The 27,569-nt window shown below is 34.1% G+C and overlaps 3 protein-coding genes across 7 annotated transcripts in view; 2 read left to right on the forward strand and 1 right to left on the reverse strand.

Annotated features, from left to right (window-relative positions):
• Window positions 1-216: 216 nt before the first annotated feature.
• LOC128219739 (ankyrin-3-like) lies at window positions 217-9,346 on the forward strand. Of its 4 annotated transcripts, XM_052927694.1 has the most exons (3): window positions 290-327; window positions 2,324-2,398; window positions 3,937-9,346. In XM_052927694.1, exon 3 carries the CDS (start codon window positions 3,957-3,959, stop codon window positions 5,217-5,219), a length of 1,263 nt encoding a protein of 420 aa, XP_052783654.1. In that variant the 5' UTR covers window positions 290-327; window positions 2,324-2,398; window positions 3,937-3,956; the 3' UTR covers window positions 5,220-9,346. The 4 variants fall into 4 exon arrangements, 3 of the variants coding, with proteins under 3 accessions (XP_052783652.1, XP_052783654.1, XP_052783653.1); XM_052927692.1 differs by lacking the exon at window positions 2,324-2,398 and having other exon boundaries at window positions 217-327; XR_008258646.1 differs by lacking the exons at window positions 2,324-2,398; window positions 3,937-9,346 and adding an exon at window positions 1,712-1,826 and having other exon boundaries at window positions 220-327.
• A 113-nt stretch (window positions 9,347-9,459) lies between these two features.
• LOC128219740 (multiple epidermal growth factor-like domains protein 10) lies at window positions 9,460-13,330 on the forward strand. Its single transcript, XM_052927696.1, has 4 exons — window positions 9,460-9,916; window positions 10,511-11,525; window positions 12,838-12,932; window positions 13,195-13,330. Exons 1-4 carry the CDS (start codon window positions 9,847-9,849, stop codon window positions 13,269-13,271), a joined length of 1,257 nt encoding a protein of 418 aa, XP_052783656.1. The 5' UTR covers window positions 9,460-9,846; the 3' UTR covers window positions 13,272-13,330.
• Window positions 13,218-27,569, reverse strand: part of LOC128219737 (uncharacterized) — a 58,929-nt gene continuing 44,577 nt past the window's right edge. The window contains exons 44-57 of one of the 2 annotated variants that reach the window (XM_052927690.1): window positions 27,007-27,235; window positions 25,568-25,740; window positions 25,067-25,169; window positions 24,615-24,721; window positions 23,986-24,061; window positions 23,347-23,520; window positions 22,759-22,888; window positions 22,216-22,379; window positions 21,577-21,753; window positions 20,674-20,774; window positions 18,274-18,494; window positions 17,225-17,278; window positions 16,767-16,796; window positions 13,218-16,374 (exon numbers count right to left, since the gene is read on the reverse strand). In XM_052927690.1, the coding sequence (XP_052783650.1) occupies window positions 15,869-16,374; window positions 16,767-16,796; window positions 17,225-17,278; window positions 18,274-18,494; window positions 20,674-20,774; window positions 21,577-21,753; window positions 22,216-22,379; window positions 22,759-22,888; window positions 23,347-23,520; window positions 23,986-24,061; window positions 24,615-24,721; window positions 25,067-25,169; window positions 25,568-25,740; window positions 27,007-27,235 (2,245 nt within the window). In that variant the 3' untranslated portion in view covers window positions 13,218-15,868. The remainder of the gene's footprint in view (window positions 16,375-16,766; window positions 16,797-17,224; window positions 17,279-18,273; window positions 18,495-20,673; window positions 20,775-21,576; window positions 21,754-22,215; window positions 22,380-22,758; window positions 22,889-23,346; window positions 23,521-23,985; window positions 24,062-24,614; window positions 24,722-25,066; window positions 25,170-25,567; window positions 25,741-27,006; window positions 27,236-27,569) is intronic. The other variant, XM_052927691.1, reaches the window with a different exon arrangement.

Raw genomic sequence — 27,569 nt, forward strand, 5'->3', positions numbered from 1 at the left:
TTTAAATTCAATAAATTATTATAACTATATGTATTCGCTTCATTTTCGTTTCGAATCATTTCTTCTGGTGACTCTGTTAACTTTTATAACCAAAGAATGGATAATATAGAGAATGTTGATGGTAGCGTGTAACCCTTACCAATATAATGTAACGAGATCTACTAGTTTCTTCACTTGTGATTTTCTTTTTGTCAAATTTACTTTAGGTTTGTATCTGTCATTGCAAACTGTAAAAACACAAAACTGTGTTGTTTTAAGCGTAATAACAGAATGTTTTAATACGAGAGAAGATGTAGAACCAAAACCAAGGTGACATTCGATTGGAAGGTATACTACAATGACCTAAGTTAGATGATATTAAGGGAGGAAACATTACAAGTTGAAAATGAAGTCAAGGATTTTTTAACAAAATTTTAAAAAGCATTTTAAGTTTTATCCTTAGTAAGGTATTTCAACATGTGATTAACTTAGGACATAATGTTGAGTGTTTAGATCCGTGAAGGGGACGGTTCATTTAGTGTCTAGTCAGGGGTTGACACTAAACGACTGACGTCTGAAGTGATTCTTGGTAGTCCATATAAAACGCCACTTCAGAGTCTTTTATGATTTTTGTTTTGGCAACTCTATGTTAAAGGGAACATAATGAATGTCCAAATGTAAAAAAAATTCACTTATTGCACAGGACCCGGGGTGTCCGGAAACAGTTTACAGTCATTTTGTAACCAAGCCATTTTTACACTCCAGTTTTTGGTCACTTCGTATTTTCATTTTGGAATTGACTTAAATTCATCCCTTGAGCATTTCGACCCAAAGTCATTTCTTAACCAAAGATAACTTTTTTTTCCAATCTCTCCAAATTTTGGAATGATTTATGTAAAATAGTTTTAAATGATTTGAAAATTAATTTAAGACACCAATGCATTACAAAATGGTCTTAAAAAGATAAACAGATGTACATGTTTGAAACATATTTTGAAAGTCAAAGTTATAAAAATTTCTTCATAATCTACTGTTGATAACTATGTACCTATCTGACAGATCAAATTACTAACAGTATAGTTATTTCGTACCCTTTGCAGGCTCAGTTAGCACATTATTATGCTCTCTGATTTTGGGGGCGTGGGAATTTGCTAAAGTGAGTCCAAAGCTCTTAAAATATGGCCTGAAATCCAGGGCCAGCCTCTTATGACTTATAATCAAGTGTGTAGTCTGATGCACTCCTAAAAAAACTGTGAGAATACTTACCTGCAAGTTTTTAGTTTCTTTATCTGTCTTATTTAAATATAACTTGTAACCCTTTTAATAATGAAAACGGGAAAAACAGTCAGTGGTACCAATTATAATTATTTATTTTTGGTCTGACATGGCTTGGGACTAGTATAACACTAGAAATTAAGAATAAAATAATTTCAAAATTACATATTATTAGCCTTTTGTAAATTTATTTCGGGTATAATGCCAAAGTCTTCACACAAACATAATTATAATATGATGTAGCAGTTGATAATGCAGATAATACAACTGGAAATATCCCCAGCAACAACCTTAGATATTGAGATAATACTCGAAAGCTTTATCGCATGTAAATAATTTAAATCTTGAAGGTTGCAAGTGATGTAACTGTGTTGTGCCATGTTTTAAAGGACAACTTTCAGTAAATATCATGCATGTTATATAATGGTTACACCCAGTCTTCTTATTCTTGTTCCAGTATTAAGGAAGTGTAAAGCTGCACTCTCACAGATTTACTGTTTTTACCACTTTTTTTGTCTTGGAATGAGCAAATTTTTGCATAAATATCGGCAAACCAGTGATTAAAGACAGCTGACAAAAGGTCAGATTGCAGATTTTCATATTTCGGTTCGAAAATTAATGTTTTATGGCTAAAAGCGTTTACTAACGGTTTTAAAAAAATGCATAAAACAGCTATTTTTGAACTTAAATATAAAAGTCTGCAATCTATTTTTGTCAGTAGTCTTGTATGACTGGTTTACATACATTTAATAAAAAATTTGCTCGTTCCAAGACAAAAAATAAAAAAAAGTCAAACTTTCAATCTGTGAGAGTGCAGCTTTGATGTATAGACGAAAACAATGAAAAAATCTCAAACAGGTACAAATTTATTTATAACACTATACTTCAATACTTGTTTTTTCCTCATCATTGCATTGATCCTTAAAGGTGTTTACCTACTAAAAATCTTAAAAATACTGAACAATCTCAGCCAGTCAGGAATTACCTTTTTTGTAATAAATACTTTATAGCTGCTTTGTTCTTAATTTACTTTGTTAATATGAACACAAATAAAACTTTCCATTTTTAGCTCGACTATTCGAAGAATAGGTGGGCTATACTACTTGCCCCAGCGTCGGTGTCGGCGTCCGGTTAAAGTTTTAGGGCAAGTTGGGATTTTCACTTATAAGTCCAATACCCTTCATTCAATTGACTTAATACTTCACACAGTTGTTCAGGGCCATCACATGATGAGGTTAGTTAACTCCATATTATTCTTTACACAGATTATGGCCCCTGATTGACTATTGAACTTAGGTTAAAGTTTTAGGGCAGGTAGGGATATTTATTAATAACTTCTTTACCCTTTGTTCAAAAGACTTAATACTTCACACAGTTGTTCAGGACCATCACACAATAAGGTTACATAACTCCATATTATCCTTAATACAAGTTATGGCCCCTGATGGACTTAAGTTAAAGTTTTAGGGCAGGTTAAAGTTTTAGGGCAAGTTGGGATTTTCACTTAAAAGTCCAATACCCTTCATTCAGTTGACTTAATACTTCACACAGTTGTTCAGGGCCATCACATGGTGAGATAAGATAACTCCATATTATTCTTTACACAGATTATGGCCCCTGATTGACTATGGAACTTAGGTTAAAGTTTAAGGGCAGGTTAGGTTTTATTAATAACTTCAATACCCTTTGTTCAATTGACTTAATACTTCACACAGTTGTTCAGGACCATCACACAATAAGGTTGCATAACTCCGTATTATTTTTAATACAAGTTATGGCCCCTGATTGACTTCGGTTAAAGTTTTAGGGCAAGTTGGGATTTTCACTTAAAACTCCAATACCATTCATTGAATTGACTTAATACTTCACACAGTTGTTCAGAGCCATCACATACTGAGGTTAGATAACTCCATATTATCTTTTATACAAATTATGGACCCTGATTGACTATGGAACTTAGGTTAAAGTTTTAGGGCAGGTTGGGATATTTATTTAATAACTTCTTTACCCTTCATTCAATTGACTTAATACTTCACACAAGTGTTCAGGACCATCACCCAATGAGGTTACATAACTCCATATCCTTAATACAAGTTATGGCCCCTGATTGACTTGAGGTTAAAGTTTTAGGCAAGTAAAAGTTAAGGGCAAGTTGGGATTTTAATAAAAAAAACTTCTATACCTTTCATTCAATGCACTTAATAAAATTCAAAATTACTTATGACCATCTTACAACAAGAAACATAACTCCATTTTAACCCTTAATACAAATTATGTCCCTTAAATATTTTTTATTTTTTTTTAAATTTCTTTTGACATTTTTACATTCTTAACCATATTTTTACCAAGGGAAAACTAGGAGGGCTATACTATATGGCCCTTGAATTTTTTTTTTTTTTTTTTTTTTTTTTTTTAAATTTTATTTTTATTTCTTTTGAAAGGCATATTTATATATTCTTTACCACATTTTCATAATGGGAAATCAAGTTATTTTAATGACTTGCGTCATTTTTCGGGTGGTGGGAGGGCAGCATCAAAGTCACCTTATGTATTGAATAATTTTAGTTAGGTTTGACATAAATAGACCAAACGTGGTAATATTACATTGTTATTGTATTCACTTCTAAGTCAAAGCGGCGAAGTCGAGAGCGCTGTCTTACGACAGCTCTTGTTCTTTTTCAGAATGAGCCATTCCAATCAAGATGGGAAAGTCAATGTCAAGAACAGTTTACATTGAGTCTGAGAACAATGCTCAACTTTTTACAGCTATTGAGAAAGGGCAGTTACATGTTGTGAAGAGAATTGTGAAGATTAGTGACAGCACAGTACTGTATACGGCTAGACAAAAAGGAAAATCTTTACTCCACTGTGCGGTGCTGAATGGTCAGATAGAGGCTTTGAAGTATCTGCTAGATGCAGGTCTGGATGCTAACACAAAAGATGACTTTGGTGATGCCGCCTTGCTTGAAGTCGCCCACTGCAGCAGCTGGATAGATCTAAAAGTTGTTGAGGCAATCATAAAGCTCCTTATTGGAGCCAAGGCAGACATAAATGCAACTAGCAATATTGGAAGGACATGCTTACTGAAGTGCATAGTGGAATACAGACTTGCCACAGCCGAAAAGTTGTTAACGTTTAGAGCCAATCCAAACCTTTGTGACACAGATGGGCTTTACCCGATTCATGTATGTGCAACTTACAAACTTTTGCCGCTGTTGAAGAAACTTGTAGCCTTTAAGGCTAATATCGACGCTCAGGATATCAAAGGAAGAACCGCACTTTACCTGTCTGTTAATGCGGGTCACCAGGAAATCCCAACAGAGCTTATCAAATATGGCTGCAACGTTAACCTTGGTTCCAGCTTTGGTTATCCGCTGTCCGCCGCAATCACAAAGTGCCGACCTGATATGGTCAAATTATTGTTGGAGCACGGGGCAAATGTGCAAATAAAACTGAATGAACAGCGACAGGTGTTTCTGAAAGGCTATGACTGCTTGAACTTGGCCCTTATTGTCCTACATATACACTCAGCCATAGCTGACATGACACATTACACGGAGGAACCAAGAATTGAGAATTTGAAAGCAGCCATAAGAATTCTTGATCTTATCATCCAAAGTATGGGAAAACCCGTTGTTTTTAACAAAAACATATTCTTTCGTTCACGGAAGCCTGACTTATCCAGTGACATTACATTGCTTCCGATAGATAGACAACTGAAGGCAATTTATCAGCGCCTTGTGTTTGTATACGAGATGACTAAAGCGTATGGCAAACCTGCACTGGAAGGCATGCCCCCACTCAATCCATCTATTGACAAGCGGTCACTTCAAAACATCTGTCGTATGAAGATGAGGCAGTATTTGCTGGAATCTGGGTCTAATGTGCTGTGTAGTATTGAACGCGTTGATTGTCCACAAACAGTCAAAGACGTTCTACTTCTGAAAGACATTTCTTGGTGCTGAAATGTTGGATTCTAGGATCTGTATCCAAAGTGCAGCGGCAATAGATTTGTTAAGTCTAGTTTTCGAATGTATTGAACTGAAGCAATGTCACAGCAATACAAATTAAAAGTGTTGGCTGTAAAATGATGACAAACTTGGAAAACAGCATTATTATTATTATCATATCATCATTTGCAGCATGATAATATTGTTTACATTCCAGTTTTCATTCAACTTTCATTTAAATTCTTCACAGTTCTCTCTTGAATCTGAAGTGTGAACCAAAAAGGCAATTTCAGGGAAAATGTTTCACCCTTCTTTGATATAATTTTATGAGAGTGTGAATCCAAAAGCATCTAAATATGAGTTCACGAGGGGCCATATGGGATTTAGTGAGTGCCCTGGGCCCATATTTAACAGTCTCATTTCAGATTCTAGACACAGACTCCTCTTTATAATAGGATAAAAAATTATCTTTATTCCATTCTTTTAGAAGATGTAAAACAGTCAAATAGTTATATATGTAGTTCAGCAAAGTTTCCATCAGTGCTTTACTAGGTGGAAAGTTACAATGAAATAAAGACTTGTACATATGTATGTATCTTTGAGCACATACTTCAAAGTTATCATTGTTTTTACTTGTATCTGAATACACGGATTACCTGGATGCAGGAAAATGGAGTCCCTGTCTCAGGTTCAGGTCTTGTCAGTCTTGAGTTTTTGACTCAGGCTCAGAAACCCAAATTCTTAAATGTTTCAAAATATCTATAATGTGACTAATTTTTACAAAAGATGTCTACCTGATTCATGATACCATTTCTGTGACTCTCAGATTCAGCAATTTTTACCATCTTTGCTCCTGTGACATTTTACAACAAAATTAAGATCTTGCTTTGCGGAGTCCGAGTCTTAAGTTCAGACTCAAGACGTCATGACTCCCATTTTGAACTTGCTCTGCATTCCTGCATCCAAAAAAATAATTGGTCACATTATTTTGGCACCCCAAAAAACGTGAGACCCTAGGGTAAGCCCTGGTTTAAATTAAGTACCTTAGACATGTACATGTAAATGTGTGTATGTTGGTTGGAATTTGTGTTTGTTTGTTTTTTTCAGTTTTCTCCAGTTTAATTTTACTTTGTGGAGTTATCTATCTAAATGCTAGTCTATACCTTTTTGCCTAAATGCTAGTCTATACTTGTTTGCCTAAATTCAAGTCTAAGTGTGTTTGCCTAAATGCTAGTCTATGCAGTTTACCTAAATACAAGTTTGTGTGTTTGCCTTAATGCTAGTCTATGCAGTTTGCCTAAATACAAGTTTGTGTGTTTGCCTAAATGCTAGTCTATGCTGTTTGCCAAAATGCAAGTCAATGCGATTTGCCTAGATTCAAGTTTAAGTGTGTTTGCCTAAATGCTAGTCTATATGTGTTTGCCCAAATGCAATTTTATGTGTGTTTGCTTAAATGCAAGTCAGTATGCGGTTTGCTTAAATGCAAGTCTATTCAGTTTGCCTAAATGCAAGTTTGTGTGTTTGCCTAAGGGCTAGTCTATTACGTATTTGCCTAAATGCAAGTTTATGTGTGTTTGGCTAAATGCTCATCTAAGTGGTTTGCCTAAATGCATGTCTATGCATGTTTGCCTCTATGAATCAGTAATTGTCATATGTTCATACTACAATCATCAGTAACTGTTATTGTTAGTGTTTATATTTGCCATATACTAAACGATTAAATCAGGATTTGGCAACTCTGCTGTAGACTTTAAAGTTGCACTCTTATTCAAAATCAGTACATACACATGTATAACAAACACAAATTTTGAGTGATCAACCTTAAACTACTTACTAAATTATGCATTTACGGAATATATTGATTACTGATCACAAGATTGTAACCGTCTATTTAATAGCTGAAAACGCAAAAATATTAAATGATTGGTGAACGCTAAAAGATGTACTGTGATTTACTATCGTCTCATAAGGTAGAAATACTGTGTTAACTGCAGCTTTCTTTCAAATTAAACTCGGTATCCTTTATAAGAACTATTATTTATGACATTTGTTCATCCATTTAGCTACCTAATTGTTTTGAAAAGCAAAAAAATATAACTTTCTTAGTGTTGGCTTGAATGTATTTAACCAAATAATGACTACCGGTAATGACTTCGGTGATCTTTTTCATTGGATACTTTTCAAATGACAAAATCAGGGTCTGTGCTAAAAATTACATTAGAAGAGACATGAGAATGAACACTATGGTATTTGTAAGTTGTTGAATTTTCTTTTTTTATGAATCATGAATTCTGTTTTGTTTTTGTTAATGAAACTGTTTTAACAATATTTCTGTGGAACTGGTAATTTGTTATTTGATGGAAGTTATTGTGTTTTTTTCATCTTGTGAAACTGTAACATATTCAGACACATGTTGAACTACCATTTTTGATCTCGGTTAATATTTCATAATTTGCCTCACAATTGCTTCACAAAATGCCACATACTATATGTGTATTACACATATATGACTTCAGTGAGATCTTTGCTTTAAATCTTCCTTAACATACTAAATGTTTACACATTTTAAATGTTTTTCAGTTTTTCATTTCTGCCGGTTTATTCTGGCCCAGTGAAGTCTTATTTTGTATAGAAAACATGTTGAGGTATCGTCATAGCCTTTGTGTCATGGTTGTTGCATTTTGTCGGAATATAGGTCTACGAGCTAGTGTCATAATTTATGTATATCTGACCTGAAATAAATGTTCTTGCATCTTGTAGCTCTTGTGCAAAAGCTTCATAACTCGAAATCTTGTATCTCTTGTGTGCAAAAGCTTCATAACTCAAAATCTTGTATGTCTTGTGTGCAAAAGCTTCATAACTCAGTCTATTCAAATTTCAAAGAAAACATGATAGGCACATGTTTATCAAGGGCCTATAATCATCTTAAATAATTGATGAGTAGTGCCCCTTGCTGGACTGAATAAAACAACCTAAAATACTTGTTAAAGCTGCACAATTACAGATTGACCATTTTGACACTTGTATTATTTTTTGTCTGGGAATGAGAGAATTTTTGCATTAATGTCTGGGAACTAGTGAAATAAGACTGCTGACAAGATTAGATCGCACTTTTTCATATTTACGTTAGAAAATTGATGTTTTATGGCTAAAAGCGTTCCTTTAACATTTGAAGAAAAGTATGAGTTTTTCGGCCGAGTTTTCTAAACCATTGAGATCTGTTCTTTAGTAAGTAACTTGTATCTTATTTGACTGAATTGTAGGCATTAATTAATGCCAAAATCAGGTGATTCTGAGACAAAAAAAAATAAGTCAATTGTTTTCAATTTGTGAGAGTGCAGCTTTAAAGCCAATCTATCACTGGTAGAGACATGTACCATGTAAAGGACTTGACCATCTGACCGACCTTTGGAAACCTTCTTCTTCAAAATGAAGTACATGTACAGTCAAAACTCACTATATCGAAGTCATTGGGACCTCTAAAATACTTTGAGATAACAAATATTCTACTGAATATAACTGAAATATATAAAGTGTATTATTAAATTGAAAAAAATGAAAAAAGTTCGACATAACCAGAAAATCAAGATAACAGAGTTCCATTTAGCGAGATTCGACTGTATATATTTACATTTGTTTAGTCGATTGTATAAAGAAAATATAATGTTCCAGATGAGCCTTTAAGCCTTATAGCTGTTGTTAAGATTTATATAATTATTATAGGTGAGAATTTTCTGGGAAGTTCTGAGACTGTGTTTATGGAATGTAAAAAGTACTTCAATACTTTAGTCACAAAATTTCACAAAATGAAAGGCTAAGCTTTTGTAGATTTTTCTTGAATATTTGCAATGCATAAGTTAATGATGATGTAGAACAAAAAGTTTAGTCTCAAAACTTTAGGGACAATCCTTACAAGTGGTGTTGAATTGTTAAAGGTAGTTTATTATTCATAAAAATCAGGCTAGGGCTGGGTAGAATTTGGGGTTCAACTCTGAATTTAGTAGTTTCATTGGATTTGAATTATGTAACAATTATCATGTGTTACCAAAGACTTAATTCCTGGAAGTGCATATAAATAGTTATGTGTTCAGAAAAAAATATGTTTGTTCTTAGAATTTGTTCATTAAATCATTCTATTTTGACATTTCCTTGTTGTTGTTTTTGACAATTGTAATCAATCGATTAAATTTACTTAAACATTTTCATACTTAAAAGGAGAAAATAATCGAGGTGATGAAATATGAGGCAACTTAAGTATATTCTAAAAAAAACTAATAGCAGTTCAATGGGATAGTGTGATTGTTACTTTGATATTTTTATATATTGGAGAAAAAAACCCACAAAGGTTTAATGGGTGTATACTAGTGATCACATTTTTAGCTCAGGGGGTTGTACTAAGTTGATAAACCCATAATAACATTTTAATTAATCTGTATATCAAATGAGAATCACTCATACGCAGGATGCTGAAATCTTTTTCTAAAGTGAGAAATTATGTTGATGTTTCTGATATCATGAAAAAAGATATCCTCATTATATAGTATTGGCTTAATCATTTACGCATGAATTTGATTGTCAATAGGAACTTGTTTAAACTTTCTTATCAAAACTTCAAAACTTGTATTCTGTTTCGGAGAGTGACATGGATTTCAGTGCATGGAATAATTTTGCTATTTATTTGCAAATATTCCTGTATTTCCTCCGTCTTTACGGTAAATATTTTCATTTTTCTTAGGAAAGGGTTGATGAATAGATATATTAAAGATATTCACATGAAAAAATCTGACTTGATTTCCTTATTGTTGAGATATCAATAAGCGCTTGAAATTCTCTAATGAAATATGAAAATTAATGAAACAAATGCCTCTTTTATTTTGATAGTCAGCAAAAGTTTTTTTATATGTGGTCAGTGATGTGCAAGAAGCACACCTGTAACAAAGCCCAAGAACAATGACTGAATTATCGCCCCTGATCGTCTGAAGTCATGAAACTTTGTGCACATGGTGATAAATGTTGTGAAAAGTGTGAAGTCAAGCACTCCTAAATAGGTTTTACTCTCGGTTATATTATGTGTACACTAACCGTTCCAAGGCAGTTGTAAAACCCCAAAAGACTATTAAACAACAGTATTTTAATATTTCATCTTGTCTGTTTGCCTGGCCCTGTTGTGTGTCTTGTTGCCTGTCTGTTGGCTTTTGATCTGACATGCCTTTAAACAAGCTCATAGTTAAATGTTTGAATGCTGGGCTTGTCCCTGTAGTTTCCATTGTATTTCATAAATACTAAAATGTCTCTGTCCTGTACAGTCGAGGGTCATGTCTGCCCCAGGTGCTTCTGTTGTGCAAATGGCTCTGACTGCAGGGAGACTGATGGCCTTTGTTACGGGAACTGCATGCAAGGGTATTTTGGATCCTTCTGTAACCAACATTGCGGCTACAACTGCTTAGAATGTGACAAATACAGTGGTTGTACACTCTGTAAAGAGGGTCACCATGGCGACACATGTGACTTGTGCAAGGAGGGATATTATCCAATGGGGAAAGAGTGTCTCAAATGCCCTGGAAATTGTATCACATGTCTTTCCTTCGAGAAGTGTCATTCATGCATGGATGGAATGTTTGGGAACTCCTGTCAATATAACTGCAGCGCATGCATAAATGGTGACTGTGATGTTAAATCCCCATCTTGCCAGTGTCATTTAAAGTTTAGTGGTACATTATGTGACACATGTTCCTCGGGTTTCTATGGCGACAAATGTGAAAATAACTGCTCGTTTGGCTGTCTTAACACATGTGATTCTAAAACAGGGGAGTGCCTTTGTAATCAGCATTTCTCTGGCAAAAAATGTGACGAGTGTGCTTCAGGGTACTTTGGAATCTCATGCGGGTCTAAGTGCCTGAAAAGCTGTGCAACGTGTTTGGAAAGTAACACGTGCACAACATGCCTTCCAGGTCGTTATGGAGATGCATGTCAAATGAGCTGCTCATTTGGCTGTGTTAATAACACATGCACAGCTGACGGGATGTGCGCATGCAAACAAAATTTTACTGGTGAAAACTGTGACACATGTATTTCCGGACATTATGGACTGTCCTGCAACTTGTCATGCTCTGCCTATTGCATAAACTGCTCCTCATTGCAAGAATGCCACTCATGTGAAACCGGGTTCTTTGTGAAAAATGGAACATGTCTCAAAGTGAACGTTCCCGATGCAAAACCATTGAGTGAGGAAGGCCATTCTGTGAATGTAATTGTTATCTGCAGTTTGGTTGCCATCTTCGTCATCAGCATCATCGTTGGCCTCACATTCTTCTGTGTCAAGTGAGTATAAGGAATTTACACATTTAAATATATGTATGTATATGTTTTGAAGAACACATGTGGATTGTCTACAGTTTTAAAAGAATAGACAATTTTGATGTCTGCATGGTTAAAACATTGAATGCTGAAACATTGTACAACATCATAATAAAGGTCACACATTTGTTGTGGAAGTTGTAACAAGCCTTTTTATATCATTTTGAATGTACATTTTATTTGTAACCACGCACCCCCCCCCCCTCCCCAGGTCCGGGGAAAAGCGGGTACTTTGACTTTCGGTCCAGCCAACCCCATCCAAGGGACCCTTGGGGGGGGGATTGTTACAATTGACTGGTGCATAAGCCTCTCATACTACTCAGTTGACCTGCGTATAAGTTATCATTAACTAATACTGTTTGTTGTGTGTTGTTTTTCAACATTTATTGTTTAATTTCAATAAAAAATTGAAAACTACAAACTGAAAATATTGACAGTTGCCATTTATGCCATTTCTCAAAATGCAGCTGCCAAAATTTAGATATTTCACCAAAATTAGTTCCTTTGGCATGTTTTTTAAATAATCAGACCATCACATGGGAATAATTGGGATACTGGGTAAAAGTCATCGACACCTTTGTAATCTGACCATTGTAAGATTACCTGGAACTAATCTGGATTGTGGCAGTATGTGAAAATATTCCACTCTCGTAATACTTTTTTTTTCACAAAAAATATGTTTTTCTTTAAAAAACAACAACATAACAGGCTGATTTTTCAGAACTTTTTTCAAGTTAAAAACACTTAACTATTTTATTATGTGCTGATATTTTTAAATAAAACAACAATACAACACAGCTGTAATATATTTGTCTCAAAATGTGAAAAAGTGCTGCAGATCACAAATGTGTCAATGAAACTTCCAGAGTAGTTAAGATTTGAAGGTTAACAATGATAACGTTAATTACGTTGATAACTTTAAAGGCCTAGTTTAAAGAATGTTTGGCATGACAAACCCCTGCTGTTCATCTCCTGCTAATTGTACTGTTGTCACAGTAGGGCCAATATCCTGTTTATTTGTTTATTGCCTCAGGGCCATTTAGGGTCCATTTCTATAATAAAACCTCCAAAACTGCACAGCAGAATATTCAAATTGGAGATCTGATAAGACTATTTGGCAATTAGATTAAGATCAATACACAAGGTCATGTACAATACACGGTTTTGGGGGGAGGGGAGTCTCTTATAGGAGGGTTAAACTAGGCCTTTAACAAAATTCTGAACAATCGGCCCAACATGTTTGTGTGATTTTTTATATATTATTTCCTTTCTCTAGGCAACGAGGGAAGATCTACCTTCACCCTGCTGGTCCTCCACGTGGCATCAAAATAGATGACATCATCAGTATCTACAACATCAGCAGTGATGTTGGTATGTATTTGTTCCATTACCTATAATAATACTATAGTCAGTGCCAGGATTAAAATACCCAATACAATACAGTATCTTTCTTTAAATATGACCACCCTTACAAGAATTTTGTTTAACGTTTTAAAAATATCCTACTAGTAAATAAAATATATTGAATTATAATGTAAAGGAAAGTCTTTTAAAAGAAAGTCTTTTAAAATGATGAGATGGAGTATTTTTCTAAATGCTTATATTTTTTTTTATGTTCTCTTTTTTATTGAAGGAAAATCATCGGAAATAGAGTTTCACCAAGACGATGGTTATTCAACACTGGACAAGAAGCATTTGGATAGCAAATAAACTAATATGCTCGAACTTCGTGAAATGGCATTATCGAGAATCGCCCATGATCATTTTATACTAACAAAAAGATGTAAACAACAGTATAACTTAATATTTAAAACATTACATTATACTCTCAGACACCAAAGAAAGTATACATTTTGATTTTCTCCATGTTTTTAATCGTTGGTAAATGATTCAAATGAAACATTTAAATGTGGTATTTTTGTTCATTGTCATGGATATTTTATTCTTTAATCATGGATGAAATAGCTCTTAACAGACTTAATTTTCATTGGACAAAATTTAATTTTAAATTTGTCAAACAATGCAAAACTAAAAGATAAAAAGTACAAATGCCCAGTTTAAAGACAGTCTGATAAAAGGTTCCCTTCTTACTTTTGAGTATTAGATTGCCTTTTTCCTTTTCGCAATTTTATATCGAAATGTCTCATTTTCATCATAAAAAAATCAATAAACTCATTTATTAACCGAAATAATACATTTTTCTGAAAAAAAGAAAATGGGCAAAATAATTATAAAGTACGATTAGCTAGTCTTAGACAAAAATCCCGGTAACAGTAAATATAGAAAATGCTCCTCATAGGAAAAAAACATCCCAGAATAAAAATTATCGGAAATATAAAAATGTTCATTTTCTTTTGTTGTACACTATCAGCTCTGCTACCAGAAATTAAGCACTATATTTGAATGAGATAATGACGGTGAATATGGACCAAGTCCATATATAATGTTGGAAAAAACAAACTAGAAACAAGCAAACATACAATAGATCTACTTTATTGGACGGAATGTGTAAATAAAATATGCATCAACAGTATGTATTCTTACTACAGAAGCCGAGTATAATTGAAATGTATAAAGAATGTATAATGTTTTCAAGTATCAATATTATAAACAATGAGCAATGCCTTTAGTATCACACATGTATATATTTGTATAGAATGTATGTATAAATAAAGGTGTATTAAAGAATAATATAAATAAGTTATAAATCACAGACTGCATGTTCAAGAAATCTCGAAAATGAAAAACACGGTAAAAAAATTTATCACAGGAAATGCAACACAAAATACAGTAGGATTACATGAAATATTTTATACCTGTTGAATTTCCTACTAAGACAATGGCATAATTTAAACCTGAATTCAAGTAAGAAAACCTGAAAAAAGATCTGTATTACACATTGCGTTTTCTGATTCTGTATTACATGTGCCAATCAACTTTCGAAATACTTCATGAAACAAATAGAATGTTTGTTGTCAAATTTAAAACTACTGGTATTATAATTCTTTTTTTAAGAAATACTTTTAGGCTATACGGTTGATTGGTTTGATCGTATAACTTCTCTTTGCTTGTGTAAAGATACATTGTATTCGACCCTGGGTCTCATGCAACATGGACTTTACGCTAGCAATATATATTCCTCATTTATCATCATTGTTCAATTCGATACAACTTTAAGTAATCATTGAACTTTACTCTTAATACACTTCAAATTAAAGAGTCCCTTAATGCACAATGTATAATGTATCTTTTATCAAGTTAAAAAAAGAATGTATGACATGCAGGGAGAAGTACAATGTTTCGAATGTATAGGCTGCTTTCTTCATTATTTTCACCGGTCAACTCTGCTATGAAGGGCAATTGTTGAAAAGAGAATAAGATTTGTTTACTCTATGGCACATAGTTTGTTATTTCTAGCTGGTAGGTACATGTAGGTTTTGAAACTGTAACCTGAAGCTAGAGATAGAATTAACAAATGATTGGCTTAGCCTCGTGAGACAGTTAACAAAACAAAAAGACAGAAACTCACCAAGTTACAAACTGGTTTTAAAATTCCAAAAAGTATATGAATGAAGAATTTACGATAAATAATAAATTTAAATATATATATATAAAAGAACAGAAAAAAGTTATATGAAAAGAATGTTTAAGACCAATAAAATATCAGCTTGTATATAGTACAAATTCAAAACACCTAAATATCAAATTATGCATGATTATGCATATTGTAGAGACATAAAGCACAACATCTTAAACAAATTTTATAAAGGTATAAATCCCCGAGCAAACATTATATCTGACAACATGTCTTTAACATATTGCAGAGTTAAGTGTCTAAATTGGCTTAAGTAAATGAAACATAAAAACCTATAACAAATGTACATACATTACTAAGTATAACAATGTTAAAATTCACTCAGTCTGCTACAGTATAAATGTAGATTAAGCCATACAATTCTCTTAGCGGAATTCTATGCATTACTCTATTTTTAACAATTTATTGTAACTGTTCTATTATAATCTATTTGGTTTTTTTCTCAAATATTTTTAGCAAACCAGTACATTTTTGAAACAATTAAAAAAATGAATTAATGAATAATTAAACCAGAAACCCCAAAAGGCTTTTAATCATATACTACCATAAATATCATGTTATCTATTTAAGCTACATATTTTTATTAGTATTTTTGTTTAAACTGATTAATTGGAATTCTATAAAACTCAAAACAATCAAAGCACAAGTTACATTTACTTTGTATCCTCCTAAAACAGATTAAATGTAACTATCAATCATAAGTCCACATCGATTATGAGATTTCGCAAGCCCTGCTAGTATTCTTGTACCCTGGTATTTTATATTTAGACTGCCCTGGTAGAGGGCGGCTATTTTCTCGCCTTGTTGCAGGCGGTCGAACCACTGGACCTTCAGCTTTAACCGATTCTGCCTCACTCTTAACTTCAGACTTGACAGATTCCGGTTCGGATTCCATCTCATCAGAATCTTCTTCGCTTATTCCGTCATCCTTGTCCATTTCTTCGTCAAACAGAGTAGATTTTCCAATATCAACCACATCTTCAGTTGATTTTCCACCTTTCTTTTCATTTAAGGATTTGCCTATATCGACTACTTCCTCAACAAATCTAAGTGATTTTCCACCTTTATTTTTATTTGCTTTTCTCTTCTTTTTGTCAGCAGCTTCAGAGTTGTTCTGTTCCTCAGCAGTTCCTTTAGGAGCACTGTCAGTAACATCTTCATCAGCACCTTTGGATTTCTTGCCACGGGGGCGGCGACGATTCTGTTGATGACTTTGCTCTTGAAATTGACAAAGAAATAAAGATACATGGGTGGTTATTTAGTAACTACATTTTTAAACATGTCAGCATTAAAGTCAATTTGTATGTTTTATAAGACCACACTGTTTTACTCTTAAATGATTATGCACCAGTCTATTGTAACCACGGCACCCTCCCCCCCCCCCCCCCCCCCCCCCCCCCCCCCCGGTCTGCCGTATAGCCGGGGAAATTGGCTGTGGTTTCACCTTCCATTCCAGGGTGGCCAAAAATAGCGGGGAATAGGCCTTACCTAGGGTGCAGGGATTTTACCAGAAGTTCGTCCCCGGGTTTGGCTGGACCAAAATTCAAAGTCCCTGCTATTCCCTGGAATTGGGGGGGGGGGGGGATGGTTACAATTGACTGGTGCATTACCCTCAACTTTAATGTTGTCAACCTTGTTTTCTATAAAAATACTAATTAACCAAGAGTATCAAAAGCTTTTATAAGAGCAGACATCTAAAACAAAACACTGTTGCCAACAGCATTCAATGCCTTCAGTCAATTGTTTTAGCTATTAGTTTGGAAATATTTCAAAACCAATACACATGTGCCTGATATTCATAGACATAAAACGGTATGGCCTTATTGTTTCCTAACCCTGTATTTATTAATTAAACTGAATATCGTTCAGATTTTTTCTACAACGCCCATATTATACAAATTATTTCTGCCAACCACACATCTGGCCCCCATCCCCCCCCCCCTCCCAAAACAACCTGTTATTGAAGGAGGAGTTTGAAAAAAAACTCGACTTGAAAGCTATAGAAATCAAGTATGCTAATAAACTCAAATTTAATGACCCTACAGATCTGGTAGTCATTTTTACGTACTTTTTGACTCTTCCTGATTGGTATATTTTGTTCCCTTGGAAAACTTTAACATTTCTGAAAAGAAGGAACAAGGAGAAGTCATATACATCTACATGTATCGGTTTTCATGAAGAGTTTACCATAAAGACTTATTTCATTACAATAATGTTTTTAGTTTCGAGTGTAATACAACCATGACATATATTCTTACATCACACTGCGGTGTAATATAATAATGGGGTTATTAGTACCACATTTTGACCTGCGAGGTAGTATTAAATTGGCTCAAGGAGATTTGAATATGACCTCCTGGATCAAAATGCAGTTCAAATAACCATTTTGTTACTTATGTTATTGAAAAAAAGAAGTAAAAAAGTTTATTTATAATAAAAGGCATTTCAATGACGCACTATTTAGTTTTATGACATCATTATCGCATCGTGCAATAACACTTGTTATGACGTGACATCAGCAGAGTTGAATATTGCCGTATTGCACAATGTGTAATATGGACAAATGTATTTCACAGTATTGCTCACAGTTAATAATGCATATGTAATTAAACTATACAGTGACTTCATTTCCCTACTCATTAGTATGCAGTAATCGTAAAATGAATAAAATATTTTGTTATGAATATATCATGACTAAAATAATCCTATACTGTGAATTTATTGCCACTCAGTACAACTTTATGAAACTCGCTCCGAAAAGTTATACAGCTTATGCAATGCTTGCTTGATGTTTTTTCTTAAACTACTTTTATAAATATTTGAATTTATTTGTAATTTATGTAAGATCCTATATACATGTATACAAACCACCAAACCGTTGCTTTTCCAAAACTAAAACAGAGGTACAACAAAAATTGAAGCTGACAATACTTGTTTTCTTTTCAAGTTCAGAATTCATATAATAAATTATGCTGTTGCTTTTCAATGGGGTATCATGGCTATTATCATGTGCCTCTAAACACCGTCTCCATTGAATTGCTGACAATTGGGTTTGTCCCTGTAGTCTCAACTGTTTAAAATGTATTTGACTGCAATGAATTTGCTTATAAAACTCACCACTTCTCGGCCTTGTAGCATTTCCATTTGATTTGAATTCACCCTTGAATGCGGAGTAGTCCATCGTCCTTAGCATTGACATCATCATTTCTGTGGCCTTGTCATCTTTCTCCTTTGCTAAGCTGCTTCCTGCATGATCGTCATTACTGAGTAACGTCACTTTCATGGATTTGCGATGGTCTTCACACAGCCAAATGGTTTTACCACTGGCTAGATGACATCTAAAATGAAACAAGAATGTTATTGGATATTCATAGACCCAGGGCTTTCATGGGCCATCCAAGGTTATAACATACTAAACTAATCATGTTACTAACAATAGTTTCTCTCTTTTAAGTCCACAAATGTATTAAATATATTGTATCCATTTAGATATCCAGATTGTATAGTGGATAATTGTTTGTTTCAGTGAAAGATTGTAATTTAATTATTTCTCGAGTGAGCCGCAAAAGATATATTTTTACTTTTGGTGTTCACAAGGTTAAATATTTTGCTATCGTACACTGAATAAAAACAATTTCTCTTTTTATTAAACTGTATGCCTAAAATTGGAATTAAAAGACATTTAATAACATTTTACTAGAAAAACAACCAATTGGTATGCGCACATAACATCATGAAATGACATTGTTGATATTGTGTCCCAGCCCTGTGCGTGCTGATGTTAGATTTGAATGATAGAATGGGCTACAATTTCAAATCAGTTAAAAATATCAAATTGATATTTTCACAATTTGCAGTTTAATATCATTTTTATTTCACTGATAAATCTCTATTAACAACAGGAAAGCATTTAATAAATTAAGATGTATTTCAATTCATTAGATATTTGATGATAATTATGTCACTATTTATTTCAAATTTTATATCAATAAAACATAAAATAAATTTAGGCAAAGATAAAAACATGAAATATGCACATGTACTGAAATTAATGTCATGAATAACAAACACATTGAGTGTGTGTTTTTTTCATATTAAATTCAGTTATAAGTATACTATTGATAACAGTAATACAAAAAATAACAATGCTTGACTACATGTAAATCAGATATGAGTCGGATATGCAAACATGGAATTTTTCAATTGTAATCATTTATGCTTAAATTTTTTTATGTCGGGGGGGGGGGGGGGGGGGTAAACATAAAAGGAAGAACAATAACATAACATAACATAATTTAAAAGGTGCAATTCTAAGTTACTTCATACTCTAGCCGTCCTCAATCTTTTATGCAAAAAACATGAGCATTTGTACTGCATCGCATCTTTCTCTACACCTTTAACACGAATTGCATAAATAGTGTATACCTATAACAAATTGCATAAATTAAGACATAATGTTTATATATTTTATACCATTTTGTTACATATAAAAACAAATAAGATTGTCAAAATCGTGTTATAAACATCAGCAACACAATCCGTTGCCTGGGGCCATAAGTTATGAACCGGGAATTATGAGACCGGATGAGACCGGATTTTACGAGGAGAGACCGGGAAATAGTATCGCCCTGCGCATGCGCAAGAACTTTGGAATCCCACTGTTTTTTCTATTTATATAACCGTTAACTCTCGGGGGCCGATAGTTAAGAAGAGATATTGAAAATGACACGAAAAACTCATTTCTAGGTCGATTTGAACCAAATTTTTTTTGGATTCGTCAGTCAGGAATGCTTATCAACACATAGATGAATTTTTTTTTTTTTTCATGGCTAATTTGCCCGATTTGCGGACTGTCGCTTTAAGTGTGATTCGATTTGCAAATTATAACTAATGGTAATATATGACATAGCTTGATGAGTTATCATTTATTATCATCATCACTCCAGGAGGGAAAATGTGGACTTAACTGTTCTATAGAAAATATTTCATTGAAATAACATCAATCTATTGTTTTGGGTTAGAAAAAAATGACCTTAGTTTAACTTAACTTGTGCTAAAAACTGATACTTTTTGCATTTTGGCCATGTTAGCATTTGCAACACCTGTACACACTTGTTGCTGTTTTCATCAAATATGTATTATTGAGTTTTGAATTTGTGACATATCCCATATATAAGCAAATATAATAATTGCAAAATTAACAGTAGCTCAAGCACAACAGTATAAAAAAGCATAAGAATATTATATTCTACATTTAACAACAGTTGTGTCCCCTGTCATGAGCACCCATTTTTTCTAGTAAAAGTCATCATGACTTTTAATGATCCAATCCCTTTATCCATTTTCTGACAAAAACTAATGCATATACTTTAATTTAGGTTAAAGACTCTACAACAAGTCATTGAAGTGTTATTGATTGGAGATGAAAGAGTAACGCTGGCGTGATCAGACAAAGTAATTTATATGTGTATGCCCTGTTTCCTAGGTAACGGAGAAAAAATAATCTGCCCCTCTTACCTCTGCAGGCCACCCATTTTCTTATCCTCGTCCAGGCTGCTGACCATTTCTCGGAACGTGTGGTACACATTCTGGTAGTCCGACAGATTTGCTTCAGGACTCTAATAAAAAATAATTGGTTAGATCTTTAAGACTTTAAAAAAATAAGCATCTGCTTCAGGTTCAAACAATCTTACAAAAGGCTCATGTGGTTGACCTTAACCGCAGTGATCTCCCTTGACAAACAGAGAAGATCTCTGCCACCAAGTACGCATAACTGATGGATGTCAGCTTTATTACATTTGTCAAGAAATTGATTTTATTTCATCTCAATGCGTTAAAAGCTTTGAACATAGTTTTCATCAATAACAACACATGATGGCAGTGATTTCTGAATTGAAAAAGAAAATAACTGCATGTGGTTCTGGTGAGATGAAAACAGAAGCTTATAGAATTCCAGCAGAGAAGTTCTTATTTTGTTTAAACCACCATAAATATTTTTAGATAATCTTTTTACACATTAATTAGTAGCAAACAATTATGTATACAACTGCTTATGATAGTCTTACCGGTAATATAGTCAATATTCATAATAACAAAATGTTAAAGGTAGACTTTTAAAGCAATCTTCTTCAATGCATCAATTACATTGATAAACATCTTATACTGTAACAATAAAGTTAAGTTGGCTGGGACTTCCTGGTTCCAAATTTAGAGCAAAAATCAATACATAATAGAAAGACTTAGTGAAAGCTGATCTCAAATTTCAACCTGGTGCTGACATATATATATATACAATATATTATAATATCTTAATGTCCTTTTTTTAAACAAAATCAAAACCAAACAATTTTCTTACAAATTTTGCATGATCTATTTTTCTGTAAAAGCACACATGTAGATTTGTTTTTATTCGATTCATACCCTCTCCAGCCACTCAATGTATCCCTCCCCAATGCCCTCGGCCAGACAGTTCAGGGGCAGTCGCTTGTTGAACTTCATCACAGTCGTAATGCGGGCCAGATACGGCCCGAATCCCTCCAGGCTTTCCACACCAAAACTGGCCGGCAGCTCAATTGGTTCTGCTACACTGTGCCAACCCTGGAACATAGTATGTATTGAAGTTTAGTTGAAACCATGGTATGGCCTAGATACCACCAAAGTCTTCACACTAGCACTGACCATAAGCTCTATGGGCTCTGCAACACTCCACAAGCTCAGGTAGACAATAAATTATTTTAGTTTATTGGAAAAATATGGTACAGCCAAAATCCCTACACACCAAACAGACTTCAGTCAGTTTAAAAACTCAGCCTACTTTATATGTAAGGCATACCAGCTGAGAGGGGACAGTGAAACAGTTCTCTCTTCTTTATTTTAGGCCACTTAGAATGTTTTTCACAAACATCCTCCTAAGTGCTCTTTAAATAAAAGAATTTACAAGTGAGTGCAAAATGAATTGCTCTCTATATGTGCTCAGGTGAACTAAAAGGCGAAATAGACCATGTTTCATTTCAGCTCTTAGCTGTATTTCAACGTTTATGTATTAATATATTTACCAACCTCATCATGTTCACAAAGAGTGTATACGCAGAACTTCTGTAGTTTGTACAGCGGTATCATGTTCGTGGACTTTCTGGACATCTGTCTCTTCAGCATCGGCCTCCCCAGCTTCTTCTTCTCAGCAATGTCTTCCTTCTCAAACTTTTCCTCTATGGACTCTTCATCTGAAAATAAACATTCCAGTTATAATACAAGATTTGCAGTTGTTTCACAGACTTCTAAGGTAGTCTTATTATGGCATATGAGAAAATAGGAATTAGGGGATATGGATTCCTTAAATTAGAAATATTTTCAATTTGGAACTCACCTTATTCAAATCTGTAATAGGTGGATATGCAAGGGCTTGAGTTAGATTTTGAATTTGATGATGGTAATAAAAGACCATAGCAAATGATTTGAAGAAAGAATCATTTCGCAGAACCTAATTAACTGGAATTACCTCATAAATTGAGTTTACAATATAAACTGGAAGTAGCAAAAAGACAAAGGATACCTTATATAATGAAATGGAGGCTGCTAAATGAATAAAGGTCACATGTCTACCTGTTTCGGCATCCATTTGTTCTTTGACAAAGTCAACTACAAACAGACGCGGGTAGATGTCCAGGTCCTGGTTTTCTGCAAACATCATCAGCTGCCTTGACAGCTTTCGCTGTGCCAGTTCAAACAACTCCTGCAATAGGGTACCGGGTAGTTTAAATTTGATCACGATGTCAAGTGAAAGTAGCTAGGAGCAACTCCCTATGACTTTGTTACCCTAGCAACTATATCCAAGCCCTTCATTGTGATGGACTACTACCTCTCTTAAGTTTCATATAGCATAACCAACTACATGTACTGACTTCCCCTCTCCTCTTTCAGTGTGTGCCATAAGTTTTTCTCTATGTAAATACAGACAGACATCTAAACAAGAAGGCATTATAAATGGGCAGTGGCCTTGTAATAAATGTGCATATTGTGCCTCAAAATTTGTTGACAAACTTTTATTTGAATATCTTGAAAGGTTCTTGAGTAATGGTACAAGTTTTTTAACAACACCGCCACCACAAGACAACAAAAACGCTATGAAAATACACCTTCTCTTTTATCTACGACAAAAATGAAACATTCCCTATAAAATCATATCCATACCAGGTAGGAGAGGTTCTTGTTTGTTTCTTGGACTGCCTTTTGGACCTCCGCTCTATCTTGGGTCCCTTCTGAACTCGCCAACTTTTCACGGACTAGCTTGAGCAGTTTTTTCCTCGAGTTCTTCGTGTGCTCTTGAAGGTAGACCACAGGGTGCTGCACGGACACATACCCTATCTGGAAATCATATAATAACTTGAGTTACTGTTATTAACAGCAATGCATATGGTTGCCAATGCTCATTCATTTTACAGTCAACGTAAGGGAATAACTCATTAAATATTTGAGACAGAGTAACAGAAACTACTAAAGTGCCATAAAGTTATATCCAGAAGACATAGGGTGCAGCCAATTTAATCTTTGATAAGTTTCTCATTGGTTGTCCTTTGCTTTTTTGCACATTTTAATGCTTTCACCAGTTATTAGTGGTTCTTGGATGAATATTGACCAACCAATATGCATTTTGGCAAAAACCAATGATATAACCAGTTTTCTGAAAAAGTCTGATCATTTCAAGAATTGTTAATTATGTTTTATTTCATTTCTAAAATGACTTAACTATAATATACTTTGGAGAACAATTGCTGTATATTAAACACAATGTCTTTATAAGATACTGCATAATTCTTGAAAAATAAATACCTCTGTTTCTCTCCAGCTGTCCCCACTACCGACTACAGCAAATATAGGGGGAAGTTTCAACTTGCTCACTGCATATCTGAAAGCAGAATTTGGAATAACTTACTACAGATATGGATTATTTCATGAGCATTCAATCTCCATCAAAAAACAAATGATTACAGTAAAAATCAATACCATAATAGATAGTGGTTTCAAATGTTTTTCAATTTTTGTAAGTGAACTTCAAAAGACAAGAACATGTAAGAAGCAAATTCATTTAAGTTCTGTTACGTTATGTTATTGCAGGAGTTGTGGGTTTGAGCCCCACAAAGGGGACTTGCTCATGGCCCCTCAAATAGACATCATTATTGTTAACACCAGTAAATAGAATTGGGTGTGATCCATTTCAGCTTAAAGCTGTCTGCACAAAAATGGCATAAAATACTGCAGTCAATTGTATAGTCCTGTTTTATTCTTCGGTTTGGTTAAAGTTAGCCAAAAGTTTCCTGATTGGTCAATATTTATCCAATATTAACTGCTGTCCAATATAATTGATTTAATGTTCCAACCAGGCATAAAATCACATTTGGATAACCATTCAGTTTCATACAATTGGATGCTAATCTTTAAAACAAATTTAGTCACTTTACCTGAATTCAATTTGACATGTTGGAGACTTGGCATACTCGTCAGACACACAGACGACCACCACCTTGGCACACAGTAGGCCCTCCGCTATATCCTCAATGAGACCATTCTGTAAATACATCACAAACATTTAGATAAACTTAAGTGTGCAATAATTTGAAAAGAAAAACTATATTGGAAATATTGAACTACAATAAGAGTGTTTATAACAAGTTGTATATGCAAAAGGCTTCAATAATTGGAAATTTCAAAAGCTCAACATAGACCAGTTTTTTTTATTCCGTGGTGTTATGAATTGGTTGAAGAAATTCATCAAACTATCTACTGCAGTGAAATAATATATGGCAGGACACTAGTTTATCAATAATGATTACTGTGAAACACATACAAGCTCAGGCTACAAGATTAGTTTCTCAAACTATCATTAGCATATTACCATTATAATGCATATTACCATTCCAATCTGTTCCTCATCGATCCAGCAGGGAATGCCATTACTCTCCAAGTATGTTTTCAGTTCCCGTGGGTCTTCCTCCCCCAAAGCTCCAGGGATTTCCCTGTGGCGTTAATTTAAACAGATAAACATATGGTAATATTTTGTAACAAGGTTTACAGCTTCTTCCTTTTTTAAATTAGGAGATTTTTTTATTTCGTTTCATGTGGTCATCCTATACACATATTAATATAAGCCTTTCAGCTCATTTTTATTGTTGTTTTTTTAAACAGAATGAACGTAAGTTTTATTAACATGGTCTCATGGGTCCAATGGCTCATTCACAGTGCATTTATGTCACCATAATGCAAGAACTCAATATCTGCCTCTAGTTCTATACGCAGTTGACTGTTATCGAGTTCTTGCCCTTGGGTGACAATTTCCAATTTTGAACAAAATATTTCAAAACTTACGCTTTTAACATTATGTGGTATGGTACTTTACACGGAATTAAGCACCCACCTAGTTCCAAGACTGACAGCATGCTGGGAGTTTACCCAAGAGTAGCTGAAGAAGACGGCCGGTTTGACGAGCTCGTCTAGACGAACGTTCATCTTCTTGTTCAATGTCTTCACAAGCTCATCAAACTTGGTGTCGTAGTGGGTCAGCTTAGGCTTGGTCATGTTGATGTAAACCTGTATAGGTAAACCAGATGTGAATGTTTATTAATTGACATGATTATATCATTAAAAATTCCTCTTCCTGTCTTATGTCTTCATAAGCTCATCAAACTTGGTGTCACAGTGGGCCAGCTGAGATGTCATGTTGATGTAAACATGGATTGGTATTTCATGCTTGGATAATATTTAATTGACATGATGTTATGATGATATAATCAAATATTGATGTTCCTGTTAAATTTAGGCAATTTAGGCTTCGTCATCCTGTTAGATTAAGGCAATTTAGGCTTGGTCATTCTGTTAGATTTAGGCAATTTAGGCTTGGTCATTCTGTTAGATTTAGGCAATTTAGGTTTGGTCATCCTGTTAAAATTAGGCAATTTAGGCTTGGTCATGTTGATTTAATCCTGGATTGGTATCACATGTGTGTATGTTAATTAATTGAGATGGATACAAAAAAAAATTGTCATGGCACAGGACAGAAAAACAGTAATAGAAGAAAAGTCTGAAATGCTTGAAAGTTGCACAAACCTAACACCACTAAAGTATATACACCTATCAGCAAAATGACATCAACCATACAAACTGAGCCAGTTCAGGCCACTAAATCAATAAAATATTTGTCGTAAATCTTACGCTGCTTAAGAGTTCTCATGTTCACCAGTAAAGTTATGAGCTGAATGTATGCCATAAATGTCCATACAATATTTTTATTGAGATACAGTTTCACAAGAAAGTTATGCCTCGAAATTTATGATCTTTATTGAAACATAGCCAAGGCAACCACAACTAAAAGGACCGCAATGCGAAAAAATGAAAACTGTGTCACGTAGGAATTAGCAAAAATAAGTAACAGTGACCTTGACTTTGACCCCCTTAAAAGGCAATCACAAGCTAGCTCTTCACACAAGCTACCTATACACCAACTTTCATTACTATCCATCAATGTAAGCTTAAGTAATTGGGCGAAAAACCAATTTTGACAAGCCCACCCAATGACATCCCAATTGTAATAATCTGGTTTTTGTTGAAGTAACTGTAAATGCTAAAATATTAATATAAAAGCAGAAGTTAAGATAAGGGCCGAAAAAGTTCATGAGTGTGTTCCACTTGATTTATTGTATTGTAGACCCTGAAATCAGCCAATGCACAATGGCAGAAATTAGTCTTAACTCAAATGTATACTTATAAACAACATGGTCATTAAAGCCATCAAGTTTAGTCTATTCTTTCTACTGCATTGACATAATCCTCCACAACAAAGTCAAACCTATCAATTACCTCATCAGGAATAAGAATCCCAAACCTCGTCTTCTCAAAGCCAAAATCATCGCCGATGGCAACAATCACAATTGTTTTATTGAGGGAGCGTCTTGCGTACTTGAAGATGTTCACACAGGCTTCATCTTGTGCATAGTTCATGGAGACAAATGCCAGAAATATGCGGGATTCAATCAGAGCTTTGGCCATCTCGTCAGTGGACTTGCCGTTGTTGTTGGTGTGAAAAAAGCTGCAAAGAGACACCACATCAAACTTGAACGAGCTTAAGATTTGAAGGTGCACTTTCATATTGAAAGTTTATTATTATGATATATGGCCTCTAGCCCAATCATTTTTGGAAAAAATATCATAATAACGTGTATACGACAAGTAAAAAATTAAATTTATCCTCCACAATACTTTTACAATATGGACAATATAATGATATTGTCGATCGTTTCTATAGTGCCTTCAATCAATAGGTTATGGACATGGGCTTCAAAATATAGCAAAACAGGCTATGAATTTTGTTTAACAGTAAACCTGCTAAATTGAACCCTGTTTCCCGCTCTTCTGGTTATGTT

The sequence above is a fragment of the Mya arenaria genome, chromosome 15 (assembly GCF_026914265.1).
Source record: "Mya arenaria isolate MELC-2E11 chromosome 15, ASM2691426v1".
Classification (NCBI taxonomy): domain Eukaryota; kingdom Metazoa; phylum Mollusca; class Bivalvia; order Myida; family Myidae; genus Mya; species Mya arenaria.

Coding starts and splice junctions, on each gene's coding strand:
- LOC128219739 (XM_052927692.1), top strand. CDS start 3,957: ATGGGAAAGTCAATGTCAAGAACAGTTTACATTGAGTCTGAGAACAAT.
- LOC128219740 (XM_052927696.1), top strand. CDS start 9,847: ATGGATTTCAGTGCATGGAATAATTTTGCTATTTATTTGCAAATATTC. Junction 9,917..10,510: donor GTATTTCCTCCGTCTTTACG/GTAAATATTTTC, acceptor TGTCCTGTACAG/TCGAGGGTCATGTCTGCCCC. Junction 12,933..13,194: donor CAACATCAGCAGTGATGTTG/GTATGTATTTGT, acceptor TTTTTATTGAAG/GAAAATCATCGGAAATAGAG.